This window comes from Zeugodacus cucurbitae, chromosome 3 (genome assembly GCF_028554725.1).
Source record: "Zeugodacus cucurbitae isolate PBARC_wt_2022May chromosome 3, idZeuCucr1.2, whole genome shotgun sequence".
Lineage (NCBI taxonomy): Eukaryota > Metazoa > Arthropoda > Insecta > Diptera > Tephritidae > Zeugodacus > Zeugodacus cucurbitae.
Genome location: NC_071668.1, coordinates 20,973,321 through 21,000,105, shown reverse-complemented (window position 1 = coordinate 21,000,105; position 26,785 = coordinate 20,973,321). Strand labels below are relative to the sequence as shown.

Sequence of the window (26,785 nt, the reverse complement as noted above, 5' to 3'; positions counted from 1 at the left end):
TTTAATTTAATTTAATTTAATTTTAATTGATTTAATTTAATTTAATTTAATTTAATTTATTTTATTTTATTTTATTGTGTTTTATTTTATTTTATTTTAATTTAGTTTATGTCATTTAATTTAATTTATTTTAATTTAATTTAATTTTATTTAATTTAATTTAATTTATTTAATTTAATTTAATTTAATTTAATTTAATTTAATTTAATTTATTTAATTTAATTTAATTTAATTTAATTTAATTTGATTTAATTTAATTGAATTGTGTTTAAATTTAATTTAATTTAATTTACTTTAATTTGATTTTGTTTAAATTAGTTTAATTTTAATTAATTTAATTTCATTTTATTTTATTTTATTTTATTTACGGTATATTTCTATGAAAATATGGAAAATTAGCAGTTCTCATCATCCGCTTTCATTTAGTTACATAACCGCAAAACATCATTTAATAACAAAAAATTGAGTCAAATTTACTTTCCGACCGCAACAAAATCGAAAAAGTTGAAAAGTTTTTCCGCTAGTCGTCTGTAGCCACACACGCTCACCCACAAGCACACATGCGCGCATCATAATTTCATTATTTCTGCTGCACGACGCTTTTGGCATGACGCAAACAAAGCACCGTATCTAACACAACCTTGAACTAGGAAAAAATAAAAATGAAATTCATAACAACTCCGCACATGAGCTAACACTCACACTAACAACATTAGCACACACATCCACAGCAGCGACGACACTTGATGTAAACAAGTGCCAGATTTGCATGGATAAAAAATCGAGTGTGTGCACTTGTGTGTTAACAAATAAGAAACGCTTCTTCGCAACTTACTTTTCATTTGTGAAATATGACTTCGCTACAAGCTTTGCTTTTTTCATGCATTTATATGCTCACACACACACGCACACACGAGCGCATACTTGCGAGTAATACAACATTATATGAGTTTACTTGTAAACACATGTGTCTGCCTGTGTATCTGTGTGCTGGCACAAAAGTAAACGTATTTTGTAGTTGTAGTGAAAAGTAAGTTTGTTGTAGCAAAGCAGCAAAGTTGAATGAGATTTTATGATGCCAGAATCAGGTCAGAGTTGAAGTACTTTATGCCCAAATAAAAATGAAAAGATTCAAAGCCATATATGTGCGTATGAGTGTAGTGCACATGCATTTTATCATGCGTATATCTTTTGTTTTAAGTCGAATTGAAATCGGAGAAACTTCTAAACAAAACCAAATGCGAATAAGCGTAAACTTTATATGCTGAAAAGTGAAGACAACTTGAGTTAATTGCACTAATTGCAGCGCATACACATACAATGTTGCTACAATTTTGTTTATAAACATTTCGAAATGTTTATTGGCTTTCTGGAAAGCATATAATATATACATACATACATACTCATATCACCAATTAAATGTGAAGTGCTTTATTCTTATTAGTTAAGAAAAAATATTTATTTTAAGTAACAGAAAACTAACAATAAAATTTGATTTCATTTATTTTAATAACAAGCAGCTAATTGGTAGCGTATATGAAAATCTTGAATTTATTGTTGAAAAAATTCATATTCTTTACTTGAAATGAAAATGAAATATCTCTAAACAAAATTGAACAAGTAAGGAAAGGCTAAGTTCGGGTGTAACCGAATATTTTATACTCTCGCAATTTATTGAAGAAATTTTATTAAGATAACGCACAAATTTACCCATAAATTCGGCATAAAGTTTAATAGAATAACGAAAATCGTCATATATAGATATGAGGGCTGAGACAATTCCAGAACCGATTTCATTCAATTTCACCAGCTAGGTACATTATAACCAAGACTATACGCTCAATTGATTTGGCTAAAATATCTCACATATTAACCAATACATATATGCGGAATAAAGCCCACCGTATTTTTGAAAAACCTATAATTAGGTATATGGGAGCTAGGATATGTTATGACCCGATTTTAATAATTTTTGGAACATAGACACACTATTAGAAGAAAACAGTTTCCCCTGAATCACATTAAATTATCTGGGAGATTTACCTATATTTTTGGTTAAAATTTTTCCTTAGGCGCTGAGTTCAACATGTTCGATATCTGGGGCCTTGAAAAGTTATAGTCCGTTTTCGACAATTTTTCACAAGTGAAGCCAGAGATGATATACAGTATTTGTGTAAAGTTTTATTCCGCAATCTTCATAGGTTCCTTATATATACATTATAAATTGAAGAAATCAGATGGAATTCAAAATTGAGTTATAAGGAATGTAGTAGTGGTTGTGAACCGATTTCGCCCATTTTTTGTCCGTGTTATCAGGGTGTCAAGAAAATATTATGTACCGAATTTCATTCGAATCGGTCGAGTAGTTCCTGAGATATGGTTTTTGACCCATAAGTGGGCAATGCAATGGGCATTTTGTAAAAAAATCTGAGCGCAGCTTCCTTCTGCTATTCCTTCTGTAAAATTTAATGTTGACGTTTTTTGTTAGTGAGTTAAACCACTTTTAGTCATTTTCAACCTAACCTTTGTATGGGAGGTGGGCGTGGTTATTATCCGATTTCAACTATTTTCATGGTGTGTGGTTATGTACGTAAGAGAACCGACTGCCATTTTGTGGGCGTGGCAATGGTGCGATTCCGCCCATTTTTGAAAGCAAGCCTCTCTCGGTCCCAAGGAATATTTGTGCCAAGTTTCCAAGACATCCGGATTTCAAATCTATTCGTCAGCCTGATCACTTTGGTATATATAACCCTATATCTAACTAGTTTAGTTTTGGGTGTTACAAACAACCGTTATGTGAACAAAACTATAATACTCTCTTAGCAACTTTTGTTGCGAGAGTATAAAAATTATATATTGAATATAATTTTTTCCACAAAACTATTTCCAATACAAACCAAATTGGGTACGATCTGCTGATCGGGATTTTTCTAGCACAAAATTATTAGGCTTTCATTATTGGCCATTTTTTTGATACTAAATCGTTACTTTAAGTTCGAAACAATTTCTTTCGGTACCAAAAAAAAATATTGAAAATATTAATTATAAATTAAAAATAATTTTTGTTTTAGTTTTAAGCTTACAGTTATTGACGAACCTTTTTGATGCCGCTTCATGTCAAAAAACTGCACAATCATCGTTTTTTTACTTCTAATGTAATCTTTGTTGTTGTAAATATGATGTGAATTGTGATAAAACTGGTTTTCGAAGAGCACGTGCTAAGCCAAGCTCGTTGTAAACAATTATTCTGTAACCCCAAAGTTAAGTTTAAATGCTAGGTACATAGCCAATGATGTACATATGTATCATTGAAGATAAAAAATAAAGTGATTTCAATTATAGAACTTTGAGAATAAAAGGGTATGATATGTGAATATATGTACGTATATCCATAGAGAGACAAAAAATGTGTGCTCAATACTCAACTCATTATGATTTTTTGATTTTTTGAAATTGACTGAGTAACGAAGCTCTCATTGAAATATAGAGTCTTCATATGTCAACAAGATTTTTGAAAAGTTCAATCAATTTTTAATACAATTTCATTCGCAGTCAACAGTAACCCCCTAATTGGGCCAATAAAATCCCGAGGGACAGAAATTTTTCAAAAAATTTTATGCCTACAACATTTTGCTATTCAAATTCCCTTAAGTTTGCATTTTTCGGCATGATTATTCCACACCGAGCACTCGTACAACTGTCATTTATCGTTTGCAAGCAACATCAATGTAATAGGTTCACGTCAATCTGTATTGGTGCTTTATGACAGGCCAATAAAAGCTGTCAGTCGATGGCGGCAGTTGCATTGTATTAACATTATAAAGAGCCGATGTTGCCAACGAAAAATGTGAGTACACACATTCACTCGCCTGCCAGGATAGTGTTGGAGAGTGAGTAGTGCTTGTGTTAAATGCCTAAAAGGCTACAATAGTAAATAGTCCTATGCATTGCGATTACATACATACTTAAATCTAGAGTTGAATAGAAATCGTAGAAATGTAGAAATGTTTGATGGTGCCATGTTGCACGTCGCTGCTGTGTCACCGCAAGAAAATGTCAAACTGCTTGCTGCTTCTGCAACAGCAGTCAAATACTATAACACATGAAAATAGAGGCAGCACTCGACAAAAGCTCAGTGGTACAAGCAAAAAATTTTGTTTGTTGGAAATCAGGCGGTCATAGTCGAACGTTTAGTATCCTACAGTAATAGAAAAAAGGAATTTTCAAATGCTAAGAATCGCGCTCTTTGAAGAAAATAGAGAAGTATATAAGTTCTTTCAAGTGCTTGGATATCATATAGAGCTCATAGTTCGATCCACAACAGACTCTACTTCAAACAAAATACGAAAGGAACTAAGATCTATCTACTCTCTTATGAAGTTCCAAGATATTTAAATAAGAACTTGATTGATTTGGATGAGTTAGATGATTTTCTTAACAAAATTAAAAAAAAATAAACAATAGTTCAAAACCCTAGTCTCTTTACATCTTCTTCTTGACTGCCATAGACAACGCTTACGCGATTATAGCCGAGTCCATATCAGGTCCAGGTCCTTCTCCACCTGGTCCTTCCATCGGAGTGGAGGTCTCCCTCTACCTCGGCTTCCTCCGGCGGGTACTGCCTCGAACACTTTCAGAGCTGGAGGAGCTGGAGCATTTTCGTCCATTCGAACAACCTGACCTCGCCAGCGTAGCCGCTGTCTCTTTATTTGCTGAACTATGTCAATGTCGTCGTATAATTCGTACAGCTCATCGTTCCATCGTCTGCGGTATTCGCCGTTATCAATGTTTAAGGGACCATAAATCTTCCGCAAAACCTTTCTCTCGAAAAGTCCTAGTGTCGCCTCATCGGATGGCGACATCGTCCACGCTTCTGCACCATAAAGTAGGACGGGAATGATGAGGGACTTGTTGAGTTCGGTTTTGGTTCGTCGAGAGAGGATTTAACTACTCAGCCCAAAGTAGCACCTGTTGGCAAGAGTGATTCTGCGTTGGATTTCAAGGCTGATATTGTTGGTATTGTTGATGCTGGTTCCCAGGTATGCGAAATTATCTACAACTCTCTCTTTATATGCTCCAACTAAATAAGCGAGGATCTTATCGATACTACTTCCTCAAGTGTCTTTATAGCGCACAAAAAAGGTCACTATGACTTAAGATAAATGCCTCCATACATACATATATACTTCGAATTAGAAGAGAAAATTTTACTCAGCAATGCATTCACGTGCCACACTTCACACACACATACAGGAATACGTCTCTTCCGGCAGGCATTGAAGGACCTACTACGACACACAGAGACACTCAGCCCAATTCTATAAAAGCAGGCGTTGTTGAACATGTGCTAGACACATTTATGCGCCCTTACAACAGCAGCTCTGTATAATATATATAAGAAATTCATGTAAGTGTGGCAACTACGCGTGCACTGTAGAATCGTTTCCGTTTCTTCAACGACATTCATTTCCTATTTCCTGTGCAGCGCTATGTGGGTAATTTTACAACAAATTTCGGGTTGTTGTTGTTGTTGTAAATTTTGTCTATTTGTTAAAGCGACATTGGTGTGAATAAGAATAAGAATAAAAAAGTTTAAAGCAACAACAATAACAATAATAACGTGAAAGGATTGCCACAGCAGCGCGTTGCCTTAAGAGAGCTAGGCAAAAGACAGCAGCTGGGGGGGTTTAACACAACACCTTGAGGCTGTCGTCTCTGCGACGTGACATTTTCGTTGCTTGGTTGACATCTGATGTGTGGTGACATGACACGTAACGTCACGTAACGCGTAAAGCAACGTGTTTACGTTAACGCTTTCGCTTGCATACACACACACGCAGCCACACAGATGCCATGGCGTTTATTTAGTTTGTCTAGCCGTTCGTGCAGGCAGTCAGCCACCTTCTTGCTTTTGTTATTGTTGGTGGTTGTTGTTGGCAGGTGAAAGAAGTAAAGCGCTCTGCCGTTGACTCGGGAGACATATGCAAACGTTATTTTTAATGTGTTAGTGTTGTTGCTCGTTTCATAAAGGCACTTGTGTTGTAAGTGTTTTTCGCTGTTGTTTGTTGTTGTTGCTAGCGATGGTGCGGCATGAATGTGTCGCAGCTGTGGCAAGCGAGTGATGTCATTCAAGTCAAATGCATTAATGCTGACGCATATCTTATGAGCATATCTTTATATGTGAGCTTTGGTGATACTCATATGTGGCTTGGTTTAAAATACGAGGATTTTAGAGCGTCTACACTGCGGTTGGTGGCTTAAACTTCTCAAGGTGGCACATTATATATTTCAAAAGTGATATGCATACTGATTTAAGCACTACTGAGACCAGGGTCCGATGCAGGACAGTCTATGTAACTCGATTGTTCCCGATTTTTATTCGACTAAGAACGCAGACGATGGAACGATGAGCTCTACGATTTGTACGACGACATTGACATAGTTCAGCGAATAAAAAGACAGCGTCTACGCTGGCTAGGTCATGTTGTTCGAATACACTCCAGCTTTGAAAGTGTTCGATGCAGTACCCGCTGGAGGAAGCCGAGGTAGAGGGAGACCTCCACTCCGATGGAAGGACCAAGTGGAGAAGGACCTGGCTTCACTTGGTGTTACCAATTGGCGCCAAAAGGAGAGATGCGTGGCGCGCTGTTGTGGACTCGGCTATAACCGCGTAAGCGGTGTCTACGCTAGTCAAGAAGAAGAAAAAGAGCTAACAACTCGTAAGCAATCTAAAAAAATAATTTGTGTATGTTTTCTGCAGCTACAACAACTTCAAGAACCAGGGTCCGACCCCATTTCCTGAAACTCGACAGACGAAACTATTGTTGTATATTTGTATAAAAGGCTTCTCTGGTATTCAAATATTCTTTTGGAATCGTTTTCGTACTTGCAGGTCCTTTATTAGTCGAATATCCGGACCTACACCACCTATTGAAGAATATTCATCTATCAGAGTCATGAACCACATTTCTATATAGTTTATCTATAATAAAAAATTTCAATACTGATGGGTTTGAATTCTAATTTTTACGAGACAGCTGTCAACGACTTTTTGCGATCCAGACCAGAGAGTTGAGTTCGAAACTAAGTCACTGGAACGCAACAAATTTTTGACTTTATTTTCACTTTATTTTCAATTTAATATTTCATATTGGTCTACACTATATGAATACCATACAATTTCAAGATAATCATTAAAATTTCGCTATTGATTTCTATAAAACTCTCTTATGCGAACTATATTTTCTAAATCACAGATTATTCACCAACTCCACAATTCACAACCGAATTAATTTCAGAAATTCTAAATTTCCTCCAATTTATCCATATAAAATTTATCCATATATAACATATAAAACATATATTCACACACACACAATACATACAAATATGAGTGGAACTCCATTGACAATATGCATCGGGTATGAAAATCTACAGCTTCGTAAATGCTTCTAATTGAATTATTCCCATTGTCCAAGTAAAATTTCCCAAAAAGTTTGTACCGTTTTGTTTGCTTATCGCCGGATTTTATGAATTTTCATATTCTTATTGTTTCGACAACAATATTAATATTAATGTAACTACCACCATGTTGAACGCTGAACCTAGATATTCTACTAGAAAGTTGATACATTTTCGCTACAAAAGTTTTTAGTATATAAGTATCAAACTTGTATTTTCGTAGATGTGTGTGAGTGTTTTTTTTAATAAATATATTTACAGCTGCTTTAGTAATGGATATAGTGCCGCTAATAACTATTTGGTCATAACTACCCTCTAAGGAAGATAAACGGAAACTAGTGTGGAATGCGGAAAAATGACACAATGGATAAGCCGGCCGGATAAGACCTGTGACGACGAATACCGATCAAATCATGGAAAACATCGAGTTAGACCGGCATGTGGCAACTCGTGACATCGCCCAGGAGATGGGAGTTAATCACCCAACCATTTTAAACCATCAGAAGGCTGGATACACAAAATCAGTGGCACTGATATTTCACAGATCTTTAAATATTAATATTTGATGGACGTGGTCTGGGTTCATAAATTTCAGATAAGTTAACTGTTGTGTAAAAAAACTATTTTGACTCGTGCTTTTTGCATTAAAACCGTGCTACAAAGAGAACATCAAATACTCAAAAACATCAAAACTTTATTTACTTCGTACATAAATTAACCATGGGGAGATTATTGTAGCATATTCCGTCGACTAATTAACAACGAGTTAACTAAGGATACATGTCAGGCAAGTTCTCTATGATCATGTTTAAAAGATCATTGAAAAATCAGGCAGTAACATAGTGGTCAGTGAGATAAGGTCTTCTAATTTCGATGGAACCCAGAGATACATTATACTTGAATACTATGGTATACAAATAATGTAATAAAAAAATGTGTGATCTTATCTTTGCTAGATGTTCGGTCGATCTCTATTTGTTCCTGGCGTACGAGGTACAATAAAATATACAATTTATCTATTATAATTGCCTAGGATTAAGTAAAGGTATTGTTGATCGGAATGGAAGTTTTGTTTGATCAAGTGCTTTCGATACTGACAATCAATACGAAAAAGTCCAGATAATGAGTACGTCGCCGTCATATACTAACTCAAATATGTTGCCTGACACGAGAAAGGAGTTAAAAAAATACATGAAATTAAGACGATCGCGAGGCAAGATAGCTTGGATGGAACGGATAAAAAGTGAAAGAAAATGTTTTACTTCAAATTTATTTTTACTTTTAAAAGAAGAAGTCGGAAAACAAGACACAAAACTCCCATTCTGAATGGGTTCTTGATAACTGCTCGGTAGATATCGTGAATATTTAAGCGACCGCAGTCAACTTCGATTTGACAGTTCTTGACAAGATAAGAATCCGTTTCCATAATCAATAACCTGTTTGCGGCAATCTGCCAGAACAATTTATCTCGACTTTTATTTTATCCTTTATTTGTATCGATTAAAGCTGTAAATGGAATTAATTCTCTGTTAGTTTCAAGCAAATAATCTATTAAAATTTGTTATTTAAAGAACCAGCTACCTCAAAATCGATTTGATATATGTAAAAGGTATTATCTAAATGTTCTGACCGGATAACCTACTAAGGTCATTTAAGTTGTTTAGATTTATAGGGAATGATTCATAATGAAATACGACTTGAGAAATTATATATCAATTAAGTGTTCTTTTCGCACTCGCTTAACAAACGACTCCGCTATTTCATGTTTCATAAAAAGGAGCTAAGTCGAAAGTTTCGAATTCTAAAAAAATAATTCAAAAACCAGTAAATACTAGACTATAGACTAGTGCTCGCACAGTAAGCGCTATTTCTAAGCTGCGCTCGAGTTGTTAAATTTTCTACGAAGGGCACCTCGCTACGTATGTATGTCTGTATTTACTTAACTTCAGTTAGCATACATATATAGTATGTATTTATAGTTACCAGCTAGTTGTGGCTTGTGGAAATTCACATACACGTGTTAATTAAACAACAAAATAGAAAACAGCAAATAAACAGCTGAGAAAAAAGGCATATAGCACAAAAAGTTTTCGGTGTAACTGTTGTGTGATGGTGTGGTGGCGTGTTGATATTATTTTTCGTTTGTTGAGTTTTTACTATAACCTTCGTTGTGACTTTTTAGCAACAACAACACACACACAACAAATAAATAAATAAATATAAATGTAAATGGTAAATGTGTGAGTTTATGAATTTGCTGTGTGCTCTCTCTATCTGACCGAGTATTTGGTTTCGCATGCGTGTAACTCATTTGTTTGCATAGCCCACTTTGGTGATGGAGCCACACCAATATTTGTGCATACATTTAAATGGAAATTCAACAAACAGCAACAACAACAACAAAGTGGTGAAAATATTACACAATGCTTACGAATTATGTTTGTTTGTTGTTGTTGTTGTTGTTGTTGCTATTGCATTTTGCATTGTCTGCAGTTAATGAAACGCAACCGACAACCAGTCTTACTGTTGGCGGCGGCGACGGCGGCATTGCATTGTGCCGATTGTGCCAGTGAAATTTCATGGCATGTATTCCCCAAATATGCCATTGTTTAACAACAACTAGAAGTTCATTTAGTCGAACAAGCCCGTCGACAATGCCCGAAAGAACCGCTGCTGCTGGGCGCATAGTCAGATAGACAACACACTCGACTTCTATTGGCCACACCATCGACAGACACACCGATGTATCGGAGGGTTTAACTTTTGTTCGAATTCTGCTGCAACTTCATAATATTCACAATACTCATATTTGTTATGAATTCATAACGACAAATTTGTTATTTGTTCCTGTTGTTGTTGTTGTTGTTGCATTGGTGTTGCATGAATTGAATTAGGTGTGTCGGTACGCCTAGCTAACTAACACACAAACAGAGTAGAGGTGTACGTACCACACCGGAAAAGTGCACTTGCTGTTTGGTAATGAACACACAGGCATAGCTTATATATACATATATGAGTGAGTGTGTATGTGTGTTCCCATGCATAATGCAGTTAGCAGCAGCAGCTACAAATGAGTGTCCACTTGTTCCGATAGTGTGTAATAGAATTTTGTCGCGATAATATTGTGAATTTTGTATTCAAATCAATTGTGTGTTTGAGTTGCTGTTGTTGTTGTTGCTTCTATTGCATTACTAATTTGGTGGCGTTCGTGTACAGCAATAACAACAAAGCCACCTAAATATATTTGTATGCGAACATTTGATGTTCATATTTACATTTTCCATATGAGTACTGGCAAGGTGCATATAATTTTAAGTAAATTAGGCACACTAGAGATGGATAAGAGTGATGTCTATATGAATATATGCATTTGTTACATTTTCGGAATATATAGGGTGTTACTTTAGGAGGTAATGCCTTTTTTGGGTTTAATGGATCACAATTTCCAAGAATTTTAACTACTTGGCCACCGATACTAATGCCGATATTCTGCTTGCCACGATTGTCTCATGTCTCTAATTGACACAGTTGTGAATTCTTGACTCTGTTAGGACGCTCTCAGGACGTATCAGTTTGGTATTCTCTCAGATACAGTCTCAAAAATATTCAACAAATAGTGTGATGAAAAGAAGGCCAAGCAATCAGCTGATTAGAGATGAGTGCTCGTTTTTTTCAGTATGATATATACTAAGCCAATTGAATCCTCCATTTTGCGCTATTATTTTTATGACCTGGCTTAAAGCAAATCACAAATTACAGACTGATATTGCTCGATTTGAGATGAGACAAACTCATTAGAACACCAAAAAGTCACAGATTTCATTGCAGTTGTGGATCTATTGGAGACTTGAGGCTGCTCACAGAATACGGGTTTTATGTAGACCCAATACTTTCTCTCGGCTTTGTGTCGCCAAAAACAACCCAGATTATTTGTTTCAAATCGATAAATCTTAACTATTTTATCAGTGTCTATCTTGAACTTAATATTTCCGCACAAAAAGTGAACTACCAAAATCAAAACAATTAGTCTATGTAGCCTATCCCTTGGTACGATTCGATCGTCAAATGTTTGTTCGAGACTCATTCAACTCCTTGAGACCCAGTAATGCAAACGAACCAAATTCCACAAGTTAAATAGAAGAATTAAGAATGTAGTGAAACCTCACTTGGACGGACACTCACCGTCAAGTGGTTTTTGTCCGTCCAAGAGAGATGTCCGCCGAAGAGAGAGTCATTTGTTCTAAACACTTAACTTGGTGCATGAAAAAATGTCCGCTCAAGCGAGGTGTCCGTTTAATAGAGATGTCCGTTAGGAGATATTTCTCTGTACATTAATTTTAGATACTTTAGAAGGTTGCCACCTGCTTTAAAAGCCGAATAAATTTTTAGATAAAAAACACGGCCTATGAAACTGAAACTGAAAAAATGTGATAAAACTCATAGTTGAAAATATTTTTTTGGCTAGAGTTGCCACCTGTTTAATATTTTTAATGCTATATAATTGATACAATAAACTAATTATTGGATGATAAATTGAAATTTTTGTAAAGCGCTCAAGTTGTATGTGTATTTCTGAGCACAGCATGATCGAATGGTTTGATACAATTAATTAAAAGGTTGCCACCTACACATTTTAGGTTCAAAATTTAATTTGGTAAAAAAATACAGCAAATCGGTATCAAATTGGAAAATTTCATTGAAAAGATTATAGTTGAAAAAAATATTTGAAAAGGGTTGCCACTTGTTAAATATTTTTATTTCAGTAAAATTGTGCTTTAAACTTATTATGGGTATCAAACTAAAATGGTTAAAGTGTACTCAGAGTTATACATTTAGGAACTAGCTGAGGCTTGGAATTAAATAAAAATTGGAAATAAATAAAAAAAAAAAAGTTTGCCACCTAGATGAAATTATTTTAACAATCAAAAAAACAGTTTGACAAAAAAACACTGATCATCGAAAATATTAAAAAAAATTTAATTTTTTTAATGAGAGTTGCCACCCGTTAAAAAATGTATAATACAATATTACCTAATTACATAAAGAAACAAGTTGACGATATTTTTTCTTCTTCTTCCTTTTGCCGAAAATAATAGAATTTAATTAGACAAATATTTGACTTTCGACATCTGACTTTTGCTTCAAAGCACTATTTACACTCTTCGCTTACACACTTTTTAAATTGTTTGCTTTCTTATATACAAGCATCTATACATATTTACAGTGTACCTGTGTTAAATTGTTGCCCCATTCTAGTCGAATATTTCTACATACATATTTTCATTCTATAAATAGTGACAATAAAATTCTTTGTTTGGCGTGAGTGCGTGCGTGTGTGTATGCATTTCTCTGAAACGAAGCGACAATACATACGTAAATTGTCGCAGTAAAGCAATGTAACCGTAAGTGAGGCGCAACCAAATTGAACATGACTTGCATATTAAACCATCTCAAACGTGCACTACATATACCGATATTGACATTTACATATGCGCACAGCTCGTTGCATTCAAGCATAGACACTCATATATGGTGTGCGTATATATTCTATATATAATATATTTGTATGTATTTATGTAATTCATTAGTGTGTGTGCTCACATCAAAAATGAAAAGAACACTACGTTAAGCTGCTCTCTTCTCTTAAGACCATTAAAGTTTTTTTTTGCTTACTCTGCACATAAATAGCTGTGTAAAAAGAGGTGTATTACGACTATATATGTATATAAACCGATATTTTGGAGTCTATTTTTATTGCCACTTATGTGAAAGTTATTCTCTTATTGGTTTGTTTCTTATCTAAATAGTCTGAGTATTTATGGTATAAACTTTGCTTCGCAGAAACCTAGTTGATTTGAGTTCCACCTCATGTAGCAGAGAGATGCATACATTAGGGCTCATTAGAATACCTCTATAATTAGTTAAAGTTGTAATATAAAATTGTAACTTTTGTGTTAGACCTCTGAACTAATCTTCTCTTCGAAATGATTTTCTATAGGCTAGAAGACCTTTTAACTAAATGAAGAAGTTAATCTCGAAGTTATGCATGATTTTACCGGACACTAGTGGGAGAAGTGAGTACTTAAACTTCATTATTTTTTTAGAGCATAAGGTATCTACTTAACATAGATTATATAACTAATTTTGTATACTTCTGATTTCGAAATGTTACTATTTTCGTAACAATTTCATTTAGAGATCTATATATAAGGTCTGATCAACGTTTACTGACAGTAGTCTTTTGAAATAATCTTCCATTCAATCTCGATGTACTTCAGTATGATAGTCCCTACTCTTTTACTCCTTTGTGATTTGTATAAAGTTTAAAGGAGATAAAACCTAATATGAGTTTGACATCTATTATATTTCGTTGCAGAAAGTTGGTCCATGAAGTTGGAGGCACCAAAAATTCCGGAAGGGTCTTCAGATTATATTGTAGTAGACTTGAGTCAGAGTGTACAGCTAATGGCGTACGCCGCTGATATCGATATCATTGGAAATTACACCCGCGCCGTTAGTTCTGCTTTTTCCCGCCTGGATAAGGAAGCGAAGCGAATGGGACTGGCGGTGAACGAGGACAAGACGAAATATCTCCTGTCATCAAACAAACAGTCAGCGCATTCGCGTCTTGGCTCCCACATCACTGTTGACAGTCATAACTTCGAAGTCGTAGATAATTTCGTTTACTTGGGAACCAGCATCAACACCGATAATAATGTCAGCCTTAAAATCTAACGCAGAATCACTCTCAACTCAACAGGTGCTACTATTAACTGAGTAGGCCATTGAAAAGTAAAGTCCTCTCTCGACGAACAAAAACTAAACTCTACAAGTCCCTCATCATTCCCGTCCTACTTTATGGTGCAGAAGCGTGGACGGTGTCAACATCCAATGAGACGGCACTAGGAGTTTTCGAGAGAAAGGTTTTGCGGAAGATGCGGAAGTCCCTTAAACATTGGCAACGGCGAGTACCGCAGATGATGGAATGATGAGCTGTATGTGTTATTCGACGACATAGACATAGTAAAGAGAATAAAAAGACAGCGTCTACGCTGGCTAGGTCATGTTGTTCGAATGGACGAAACTCTGAAAGCTCTGAAAGTGTTCGATGCAGTACCCGCTGGTGGAAGCCGAGGAAGAGGGAGGTCTCCACTCCGATGGAAGGACCAGGTGGAGAAGGACCTGTCTTCACTTGGTATTACCAATTGGCGCCAAACTGCCAAAAGGAGAGATGCGTGGCGCGTTGTTGTGGACTCGACTATAACCGCGTAAGCGGTGTCTACGCCAGTTAAGAAGAAGAAGAAATAACTTTACAATAGACTAGCCTATGTATAGAACCTAAAAATGAGTATCAAAAACTAAGATTGAATATTATCAAGAGAAGTCTCTTTGAAAGTGAATAATGATCATTTGAACCTTAAACTAACTTAAGCGCAAGGTTAAATTAAATATTCCACTTTAAAGAATCATGAAAAAAATTATTTTTTCTAGCATCAGTGGTAGGAAAGAAATATGCCTTGGGCTAAAAATCATGCATGATTTAGCAAACCTGATTTAGTTCTGAAATTTCAACCATACATTTGCAGATTCTTCTATATATACATTTTTCCCTTTTAGTTGAATCTGCTTCTCCCCACAAAGCATCCACCAAAGCCCTGCAAAGTCACAAAGTGTGTGTGCGTTTGTTCCTTTTAACGTCGGATATCCGAAAAAATAAGGCCAAAATGCGTACATAAGCAAACAAATGACTGAGTCTATTAACTGACCAGCCCCTACTCCGCCAGTACCACGCTTTCAGCGCACACACACACTGAGCTTTGGCAATTTGTTTATTTAACCGTTGCGCGGCTTTGCAATGAACTTTGCTCGGCAGCGGGCTAACAACGATTTTGTACTTTCATTTCCGTTCTGGCACAATACAAAGCAAACTAACTAACTAATCTGAATAAACAACAACAACACCAACAGAAACAACAAAAACAAATTTAATAACGGATCTGGCGATTTGTTTGGTTATAATGTTGTTTTAGTTGCATTTACGGTGTATTGTTAACGTACACCGACCGCCCTCCCCCCACTCATTAAAATAGGCGGCATTGCACACAATAACAGCGAGAGTAACTTTAAATTACGGTATTGTTGTTTGTACCATATACACCTACAAACTGTATATATGTACATATATAAGGACATAGTAGTGTTTGTGTTTATTTTCAATGGTCAAATTTGTTGTTGTTGTTGTTACTGTTTGGCTTATTTGCGAATTGCGCTAATTACCTGGAACTAAATATGGCGCCGGATTTGGTGGCGGCAACCAATATGTGGACGATATCGATGGATAGGACTGATGGCCATTTGTGGTGGTGGTGGTGATTGTATTGTTGTTGTTGTGGTGGTGGTGATTGTTGTTGTAACTGTTAGGCGGTGAATGGTGCATGCTTGATTTGTGGTGTTGTTGTTGTTGCATTGCTGCTGTTGTTGTTAAAATCAAAGTGCCGCCAATGCTGCTCAACATGTTGTTGGCGTTGTTGTTGTTGCTGCTGCAAATGTTGCCAGCGTCGATGTTGGTGCCACTGCTGGCGTCGTTAACATTTCCACTTCCGTTTCCGGTGGTGATGCTGTTATTAATCGCGCCATTTGCTAAGCCATTGCTGCTGCCGTTGTTGCTGGGAATGCTGGCGCTGGCGTTAGTACTACTACTACCGTTACTGTTGGCTAGAAGCAGACTGCTGCTGTTGCTGTTGTTGTTGGCAGTGGTGGTGGGGCTGCCACACGGATTTGCTGGCGTCGGGCTCTCCAGCCTGTTGCGATTTTTCATTACGAGCAATTGCGTGAAGCAATTTCGGTGTGTGTTGTTGTAATATGGTATATTTGTTGTAATTTTTTTTTTATTTACTCGCCGCACTGTGTCTGTTAGATCAAATTTTTTCCGTTTATTTGCACGCACTTATTTATTACTTTTAATTTATTTTATTTCACTCACTCTTGTTGTTGTTGTTGTTGTACTTTTTTATTAATTTTCACACTGCACGTAGCGCTGCGCTCTTTAATGTAGATAAATATTTGCATGAGAATATAAGTATATATCTATGAGTGTGTATGAAAATCTGTTTGTTTGTATGTGTATGTGTGTGTGTGGTGAATTTCAATTTTGCCGCCACGCTATATTTGCACGCAGTTTGGCAATATTCACATTGCGCACGTAATGTTAGTATTTTTGTGTTTGCGCCTGTTGATTAAACCAATTATAATCGTCATTATTTTTCAATTTCGTGCTATTTAATTTCATCTCTGTGTATGAGTCTATTTGACTAAGTAATTTCATTTCAATATGTAGCGCACTTGAATTTGCTCATTCAATTGTCGCATTAAGTGCCTTATTTGCTGTTATATATATTTAAATGGCTGCTGCTGTTGAGAGTACTTTTGCTGTTATATGTTATTGGCTCGAGGTTAAAGCTGTTTCGTTATAGGCGTGACACTAAAAGTGCGTTCAAATATTTGACTAAGAACAGGTTAAATACTTAGCGTATACACCGTAAGATACAGAAATCCAAAAAGTTGAGTAAATGCGGTGGAAAGGTACGGAGTTGAAAACGAAACGCTAAATACTCAAGCAAATATGATAAATATTGTGTATATATATATGAATATATGTATTTTTGGATTAATACATAAAGCTCACTTCAAATAAGACGATTTAATGTGTAAGCTTTTAATATTTTTGGTCGTATTTTGAGAAAGACATATATTTTATAAAAATTCATGACACCTAACCTCAAATTTTGTAAGAAAATATTTGAAAACCATATTTAAAGCTGTTCATAATACATTATTAGTGAAATTTTTTTATATTTTTAAACAGTTGTAATTATTTTAAATACTTTTTGTAATGATTATTGGCATATAATTACTTTTGATTACCAACTGCAATAAAACTCAAGATACCTAACCTCAGTTATTGGAAGGAAAAGTTGAAAAAATATTTTTAAAATTATTCAAAAAACATTAAACTACGAAATTTATATATTTTCAAACAGTTCTAATTGGTTTAAACACTTTTTATAATGATTGTGGCCATACAATTACCATTGATTACAAAAAGTAATCAAATTCAAAACACCTAACCTCAATTATTATAAGCCATTTTTTGAAAAATATATTTAAGTATATTAAACAACCTTCAAACTGTATAATTTATTAATATTCAAAATGTTTTAATTGCTTTAAATACTTTTTGTAATGATTATTGGTATATAATTACTTTTGATTACCAACAGGTATGAAATTCAAAATACCTAACCTCAATATTTGTAAGAAAAAATTTGAAAAATATATTCAAATTTATGGAATAAGCATTATAACTGTAAAATTCATATATTTTTAAAAAATTCTAATTATTTTAAGTACTTTTTGTAATGATTATTGGCAAACAATTACTTTTGATTACCAAGAGTTATGAAATTCAAGCCACCTAACCTCAATATATCTAAAATAAAATTTTAAATTTTGTAGGAATCTATTTAAAGCTTTTCATGAAGCATTATAACTGTAAATGTTCATATATTTTTAAATAGTTGTAATTATTGTAAATACTTTTTGTAATGATTATTAAATTTTTAATTGTCTAGGAAAAATTTATCAAAATCCTCTCTTCAAAAAAATTTGACTTTGCTTTTATCAGAAAATAGACAGAAAATCGCTTATAAACCACCTCTTATCTTATTTTCATAACCCAACCAACAAATCCACCACTGGGTTTGCATATAATTCAGTAGTCTCCCTCCCTATTGTGATTTTTCTCACCAGTATTACATATCGACGCCAAAGTGCTAAAAAGTAAAGCAGTTAAAATAACATCATAAGTATATAAGTAGCGAATTTAGTCGAGGACAATGGCGACCGCGTGCTTATGTGCCTCATTAGCACCTAATGAAGTCGATTAAAGAAGTACAAATAAGAGATTACTAGTGAATTGCGGTTGGCAGCGGTTACAGAGCAATCGTATATACATACGTTTCTTATATATTATGCTATAAATTGAATATTGCGCAATTAAAGTGATGGCACATGAAATAGAATTGCCTGCCGTCATGTGTCAGTTACAGCGGTTAGTTAAATACTTTTAACTTCAATAATGATTTTAGATAGCTAATTTTATGGATATTAATATTTCAAGTAGAAATAATATATAGGAATAATTCCAACTAGAAAGTTTGAAATTTATTTTAGAAGTATTTTTCTAATGTCAGAAATAATTTTATATATGTCATTAAAGCTCTAACATAAATTCCTATCTCAACCATGTCATCTCACTTATATCACCAATGTGAGTTAACATAAATTTTCACCTTTGACAGCTGTGGTGAATTTCCAGCAAATGTCAAAAGGCAAAGTTCTCCTGTCAATTCTATAAATATAGATACTAAGCGGTGATCACTGGAGTTGTATTGAGAACTAAAGAAGTTTTTTTGCTGTTGAATCAAATGAATGAAAGGATTTGTATAAAATATAGTATAGTTCCTATAAATGTTGACAGTGGCATGTGGTGATTTTTTCCCAAAAACGCATAGCTTAGGTAGTGTTACCAATAATTAAAAAAATCAAGGGGATTTAATTATTGAACCTCGCTATTTACGGATCACCACTATAGAAGATGTTTCAGATATGTATCTTGGTTATTCAATTACTTAATTTTGAAAGCGCTGAATGCAACGAACATAGCGCGCTGTCACTTTTTATTGCTTTCTGAGCAGTGAAGATCTAAGAATATGGCAATTTTTATCACTGAGTAGATTGAAATCGAATTGTTTCATGAGCTAAACCAAACAGTGCTTTTAGGATTGAGAAAAGGCAGGAATATTCATGAGAGATTACTTTGAAATTTACATTTCAACCGCTCTTCTTGAGTATATATATAAAATAGAATGAGTTCCACTCATAAATAATCCTTCAATAAATTCAGTGATACTTAAGGGGCCAGTGTGACACTTTCAAAAATCGATATTTTTGTTTTTTTGCTTATTTGACAGTTTATACTTTCAAAAATATCCAGTGAAAGCGGTAAGACCGATTCTGGAATAGTTTTTGAAAGTCAGCGTTGTAAAGAGCGACCGCTCGCAGATACATATAAGCCGCTATAGACGAAAATTTAAAAGACGAAACGAGAAACTCGAAACGACATTTCTCAAAATTGCTGACATTATAACTCAACGATAAATTGACGGATCGACTTCAAATTGAAACTGTGTATTCTTGAATATATTTAATATACAACCTGACCATGATCTAAGATCTTTTTGATTGGTTGAAAATTGTCAATTTGGCATTAAAAAAAATACCATTTTTTTACCTAAAAAACAACATTTGTTTTAGAATTACGTAATTTTATTAATTTTTGATATTTTTCAAATAGGAAATAGGAAATATATTCAACTTTAATAATATTTTTAATTTTTTTGTTTTAGCTACTCATTCCGCCGGAATCATTCCAGCAGTTGGGGAACTTTTTTCTATGACACTTTTGGAGACGGCAAATAACTCCGTTATTTTTCAATATTTTTGTAAAAAAATTCTTAAAATATAGCTGAAAATATACATATCTTATTATGACCAAAAAACTTCGAAACGCTCGATCGAGTACTTTCTTTTAAAAAAATTCACGAAAATCGTCTAATTTTTCATGGGTTTTCATGGATCCTTAATGCTTTCCAATCTGCTCTTTTATAAATATAAAAAAATAAAAATTCAAAGAAGATGTGATCTCTAGACAATATAGCTTTCATATTCCCTTACATTTCTAGGTTAACAGACCATATATAACAAGTAGCATTTCCCATTACTATTTTGTTGGATAAAGAAATTGAATGAGATAAGACTATAATAATAATCGAAGGTTTTTCGTTTTAGAACTTAAATCTTTGACAGCAACGTGCTCTAAATAAATTCCAACACATGATTATCTAATATTTATAAGCACAATAATGCAACAAAGTACAACTCATTGAAAAAACAAACAAATTCAACTTTTATACACTCAATTTGCATGGAATTCTCGCAGTCACTCGGAGCACTTGCTTGTTTACTACTTGAATATACGAAAAATCGAAAAGCTAGAAACAAGACGAAACAGCAAATAGGAAAGAAATGTACTCAAGCGCTGCTAAACTACATAAATCGAATGAACGAACGAAGGCAAAATGTCTTTGTGAAAGTGATGGCGGCAGCATAAATCGTCTACTGCGCTGCGCTTGCCTATCTAGCCGGGCGTGCTGGCTAAAAGCCGGTCAAGCAGCGCAAGTAAATAGCACAAAACTATCCAAAATGTACGCGACTATGCATTGACTAAATGCCTGTCTGTCGCACACAAAAACACACACATACTTCTAAATATATGTACGAGTATATATGTGTGTGTGTATATAGAGTGGTGGCATATCGCCTGCTGCTTGCCAACATTTGTTTTCGGCTATGTCACAATTGATTTAGTAGACACTCGAACTTGTATCGATGCGCGCAGATTTGCAACACGTCGAGAATGGCAGCATATCACCGAGCATGTTAATGTACTCGAAGTGCTGCGATGCTTTATATGCCTGGCTGGGTGTGTGTGTGTGTTTGTGTGTTTATTGGCCATTGCCCGGCGTTTACAGTGGATGTATGCATGTGTGTGGCAGGCAAGCAGGCATTTTAAGTGGCTGTTCGTTTTGGTCAACAATGAACTTTTCAGCAACGCATACACATGACCAAATGTAAACAGCAAGGTTTGTTGATGAATGCGTGAGTGTGTCTGTGTTTATATGCAAGTGGAGCAACTGTCAGCTGGATTTATACGAAAGTACATTATAAATAAGTAGCTATGTGCATATTTATTTTGAAAATGGTCGGTTGGCAGCTTTTGAAGTTGAGAAGAGATCAAAAAATCTCAATTTGCTAGAATACTAAGTTTGATAAATAACGGTAAATATAATTCTTTGGAAAAAAAATTGAAAAAAAAATTTATGGCATATAAAATATTTAAAAAAAATTTTGAATTTCCTGAATTTTCTAGAATACTAATATTGAATTAATAACGAAAAATACTTTTTTTTCTGAAAAAAATTGGAAAAATATGTTTTTAAAGCAGATTAAATATTTAAATTGTTTTTATATTTTTAATTTATATTAAAAAATAAAATAACAAAATGTTTTAAAAAATAAAAAAAATATTTTAAATATTTTTAAAAAATAACAAAAAAAAAACGGTAAATATAATTTTTTGAAAAAAAAAAATAAAAAATAAATGTTTTACGGCACATTAAATATTAAAAAAAATTTCTGAATTTTATAGAATACTAATATTGAGTTAATAACGGAAACAAATTTTTTTCTGAAAAAATTTGGATAAATATGTTTTTAAAGCAGATTAAATATTTAAATTTGTTTTTATATTTTTAATTTATATTAAAATAATTCAAATATTTAAAAAAAATAAAAAAATATTTTAAATAATTAAAAAAAAAAAAAAAATTTTAAATATTTTTAAAAAATAAAAAAAAATAACGGTAAATATAATTTTCTGAAAAAAAATAGAAAAATATATGTTTTACGGCAAATTAAATATAAAAAAAAATTTATGAATTTTCGAGAATACTATTATAATATTGAGTTGATAACGGAAAGTATTTTTTTTTATGAAAAATTTTTTGAAAAGTATGTTTTGAAAGAAGATTATATATTTAAAATTTTTTTTTTATATTTTTAATTTATAAAGGGTGATTTTTTAAGAGCTTGATAACTTTTTTAAAAAAAAAAACGCATAAAATTTGCAAAATCATCGGTTCTTTATTTGAAACGTTAGATTGGTTCATGACATTTACTTTTTGAAGATAATTTCATTTAAATGTTGACCGCGGCTGCGTCTTAGGTGGTCCATTCGGAAAGTCCAATTTTGGGCAACTTTTTCGAGCATTTCGGCCGGAATAGCCCGAATTTCTTCGGAAGCTGGAATAGTTGCTGGCTTATTTCTGTAGACTTTAGACTTGACGTAGCCCCACAAAAAATAGTCTAAAGGCGTTAAATCGCATGATCTTGGTGGCCAACTTACGGGTCCATTTCTTGAGATGAATTGTTCTCCGAAGTTTTCCCTCAAAATGGCCATAGAATCGCGAGCTGTGTGGCATGTAGCGCCATCTTGTTGAAACCACATGTCAACCAAGTTCAGTTCTTCCATTTTTGGCAACAAAAAGTTTGTTAGCATCGAACGATAGCGATCGCCATTCACCGTAACGTTGCGTCCAACAGCATCTTTGAAAAAATACGGTCCAATGATTCCACCAGCGTACAAACCACACCAAACAGTGCATTTTTCGGGATGCATGGGCAGTTCTTGAACGGCTTCTGGTTGCTCTTCACCCCAAATGCGGCAATTTTGCTTATTTACGTAGCCATTCAACCAGAAATGAGCCTCATCGCTGAACAAAATTTGTCGATAAAAAAGCGGATTTCACATTTCGAACCGAACACTGATTTTGGTAATAAAATTCAATGATTTGCAAGCGTTGCTCGTTAGTAAGTCTATTCATGATGAAATGTCAAAGCATACTGAGCATCTTTCTCTTTGACACCATGTCTGAAATCCCACGTGATCTGTCAAATACTAATGCATGAAAATCCTAACCTCAAAAAAATCACCCGTTATTAAAATATTTGAAATATTAAAACATATTTTTTTTTAATCCTCTTCACAATTGCAACGCTGCTTTTGCACCAAAATTTCCACTTGACCACAATGTACACACAGGCTTATAGCGTACATATATATATCAGTATTTATGTTTGCACAAGTGCTCATATATGCTGCTCTATACTATATACATATATACAAACATGCAAGTATATACATATACAACAATACGGAACTGCTGTTTTAGCCCATCCGCTAGCTGCCGGACTGATCGTTCGACTTTTGCGTTCATTCGTTCGTTCATACACTTGTTTGCTCGCTATTATTGACTCAATGGGTAAATTGAAATATGGTTGATGTCAGTAAAATGACATTTGCTATGTGTGCTGTTGTTGTTGTTGTTGTGTGTGTATTACTTTTTTCTTGCGTTTTTTTGGAATTTTTGCTGCTCACTTGATTTTTATTGTTTTTGTTTTTGATTATGGCCAACAATAGCTTGTTGTTGTTGTGGCACTTGCTGTTGTTGTGGCACTTGTAGAAATTATTGTTGTTGTTGTAGCACTTATTTTTGTTGTTGCCATACATTGCCATTGTCATTAAGTTGCATTTTTGCCACACCGCACACAAACACTCACTTAAACCATTTTAGTATTGCTATTTTTGAGTTTTATAAGTGCTTGAAGTGAAATAGTGCCTGCCGGCCAGCTTTGGAATCTTATTGGAATTTAAGTACGTGTAAGTATGCTGTTTTTTTTTTCACTAACTGCAATTTGGCACACTTTCTTGTGTAGTAATGTAGATGAATTTTTTTTTTTCGAAAAAAAGAACAACAAAACTTACAAAATCAAAAAAAAAAGTTAAAACAACAATAAAAACAAAAAAGAAAAATTAAAAAAACAACAACAAAAATCAAAAAATAACAACAAAAATACAAAAACAACAAACAAAAAAAAAATTACAAAAAAAAAACAGGAACAACAATAACAAAAAAATTAAAACAAAAATAATAACAAAAGTAGAAAAAAAAACAAAAAAATATTTATTAGAAATCCGTGTTAGAACAGCTAATGATTTCTAATTGGTTGTTGTAAGAATATTTGCTGTCACTTTTGATGGCTACTCTTCTTATAAATAATTACATGGAATTTGAAGAAAAAATTTTGAAATTTTTTAATGAAGATTTGACCTACTCAATTGGTAACTGACCTCACCTCGTGACAAGCGTTGCCGCTACAAACTTCTCCTCTTGTTCAAACTTTCTTTTCACTGGACTAAATGGTCTAAAGTCACTATTGGACACTTGAGCGGGTCATATCTTCGGACTAGAGACAACAAAATTATTCGAAAACCAAAAATGTCCATCAAAGTAGCCTGATTTCCACATTTAGGATAAGTAAATATATACCCATGTATATAACGCTATATACATTCATCCTCGCCTTCAAGACCCACCAACAATGATTAACACTTTCTTGAATAATATCAGCATGTCAAAAATTTCCATGCGTTAAGCAGCATTGCAATATTTGCTTACTTATTTATATGAATACAGACACACACACACATAGCGCAATTGCATACCTTTGTGCACGGTGTGTGGCGTATACGTCACACGTCACGCGCTTGCACAGTACCAATATCTGTGTTATTGCGTTTTTATGCCCGAAAAGTGCATCTTAAAATGAGGTTTATGTCAATTTCTTTCATTTCACATGTCTACTTTACAAACAACACTACACAGGCACAAACACACACACATGCACTTGGGTAACTGCAAATATGCCGCACGCTGTAAAGCGTATTTATGCATATTTTATGAGTATCTGTTTACTACTCACACACTCACGCGTGAGGTTTTTCGGTTTGTTTTTCGTACTTTTGTACTTGCTATTTACATACATACACACAAATGTAATATTTTTTCGGTTAATAGGGGGTGGTAAAGAATTTTTATGTGCCGCTGACGTGTCGCCTTCTCTGCTGCCACAATGCATACATTCCATATTTAATTGTAGCTGTCAATTTGTTCTGTTGTTGTACTTTTTGTGAGACGTATGCATTGTGCGCTGGCATACGTGTGCAAATACTCACATATAAATATACAGTTGTATGTATGTATTTTTTGTGTTCATGTAGCCTCAGTCTCATTGACAAGTGACAATATACAGTTGTTGTTCACTAATTACTTGAAAAACATTTATTTTACTGGTACGAAATTGAATACAATTTAATATTTGACTTTTTGAAATGTCAGCTGAATAGTGTGATATGTGTATGCTAGGGTGGGTACTACTTATTTGGAGTTTGAATCTTGAAATAATTGTAAGATTTTAAAATTCAAAGGCGGATAATGATTTTATTTTATTTTCTTTATATAAAAACAAATACAATTTTTTAGAATATATTAAGAAATTGCAAATCAAATAAATAAAAAATAATTTTAAAATATTTTTACATTAAAAAATTCATTAAAATTAAACAAAAAAATTATTAAATATATTTTCATTTAAATTTAGAATAATTTAACTGGTCTAAGTAATTTTTACTAGTATTTTTATATATTGAACAAATTTAATTATACATTCTCATCATCTTTATCTCATAAACATTGCTCTAGTTCTTTAACAAGTTCATTGACGTAATGCAAACAAAAGACTTAAGACACAAACCATAAATTTGTTTTGGCTTTCTAATTTGCATGCATGTCTTTATGTAAATGAGGTTAAGTGACGTATTTTGTTTGATGTAAATACTACAAATTAGTGTAGGAATATGCGTGTAAAAGTGGCTGACTAGCACTAACACTATTTTTAAAAATAAAAATATATTTTAATGCGATTTAATTTAAATTAATCATATTATAATTATTTTATTTTAATTTTCTTTGCATAATTTTTTTTAATTTATGAAAATTTTCATTTAATTCTTTTTCTGAAAAAACATTTTTTCGTATAATTTTATTTTTTTTATTTAATTTCAACATTTTTTATGCATATTTTAAATTTATTTATTATTTTATTTATTGCATGTACCATCGCTGCGACGACAGCGTTGATGATGCGGAAGACATTTTCCATCCTGTCTTCCGCATCCCTGTTTAATTTTATTTTTTTTTTTAACTTTTAAAATTTTTTATTTATTTTTTTTCTGAAAAAAAATTTTAATTTTCTATGAAATTGTTTTAATTTAATGATAAATTATTTTAAAATTTAATTTTTTTATTTTATTTCATTTTTCTAAATTCATCGTTCCCCTAGAGGGGGGTTTTTAGTAGCCTGCAAGTGGCACATACCTTCGCTGCGACGACAGCGTTGATGATGCGGTGGCATTTTCCAGCCCCTCTCCCGCCAAAAAAAAAAAAATTATATTTTATTTTATTATATAAATTTAATTTAATTTAATTTAATTTTATTTTATTTTATAAATTTAATTTAATTTAATTTTATTTTATTTCATTTCATTTCATTTCATTTTATTTTATGTTATTTTATTTTATTTTATTTTATTTTATTTTATTTTATTTTATTTTATTTTATTTTATTTTATTTTATTTTATTTTATTTTATTTTATTTTATTTTATTTTATTTTATTTTATTTTATTTTATTTAATTTAATTTAATTTAATTTAATTTAATTTAATTTAATTTAATTTAATTTAA

General features: G+C 33.2%; 1 protein-coding gene across 10 annotated transcripts in view; it reads right to left on the bottom strand.

Moving 5' to 3' along the window:
• Positions 1 to 26,785, bottom strand: part of LOC105216538 (CUGBP Elav-like family member 2) — a 170,476-nt gene that overhangs the window by 47,614 nt on the left and 96,077 nt on the right. For 3 of the 10 annotated variants that reach the window (XM_011191082.3, XM_054228043.1, XM_029043064.2), the window contains exon 2: positions 15,739 to 16,505. The exons of 6 other annotated variants lie outside the window; for them this stretch is intronic. In XM_011191082.3, the coding sequence (XP_011189384.3) occupies positions 15,739 to 16,279 (541 nt within the window). In that variant the 5' untranslated portion in view covers positions 16,280 to 16,505. Of the gene's footprint in view, positions 1 to 15,738; positions 16,691 to 26,785 lie in introns of all 10 variants that reach the window. One more of the 10 variants, XM_054228041.1, reaches the window with a different exon arrangement.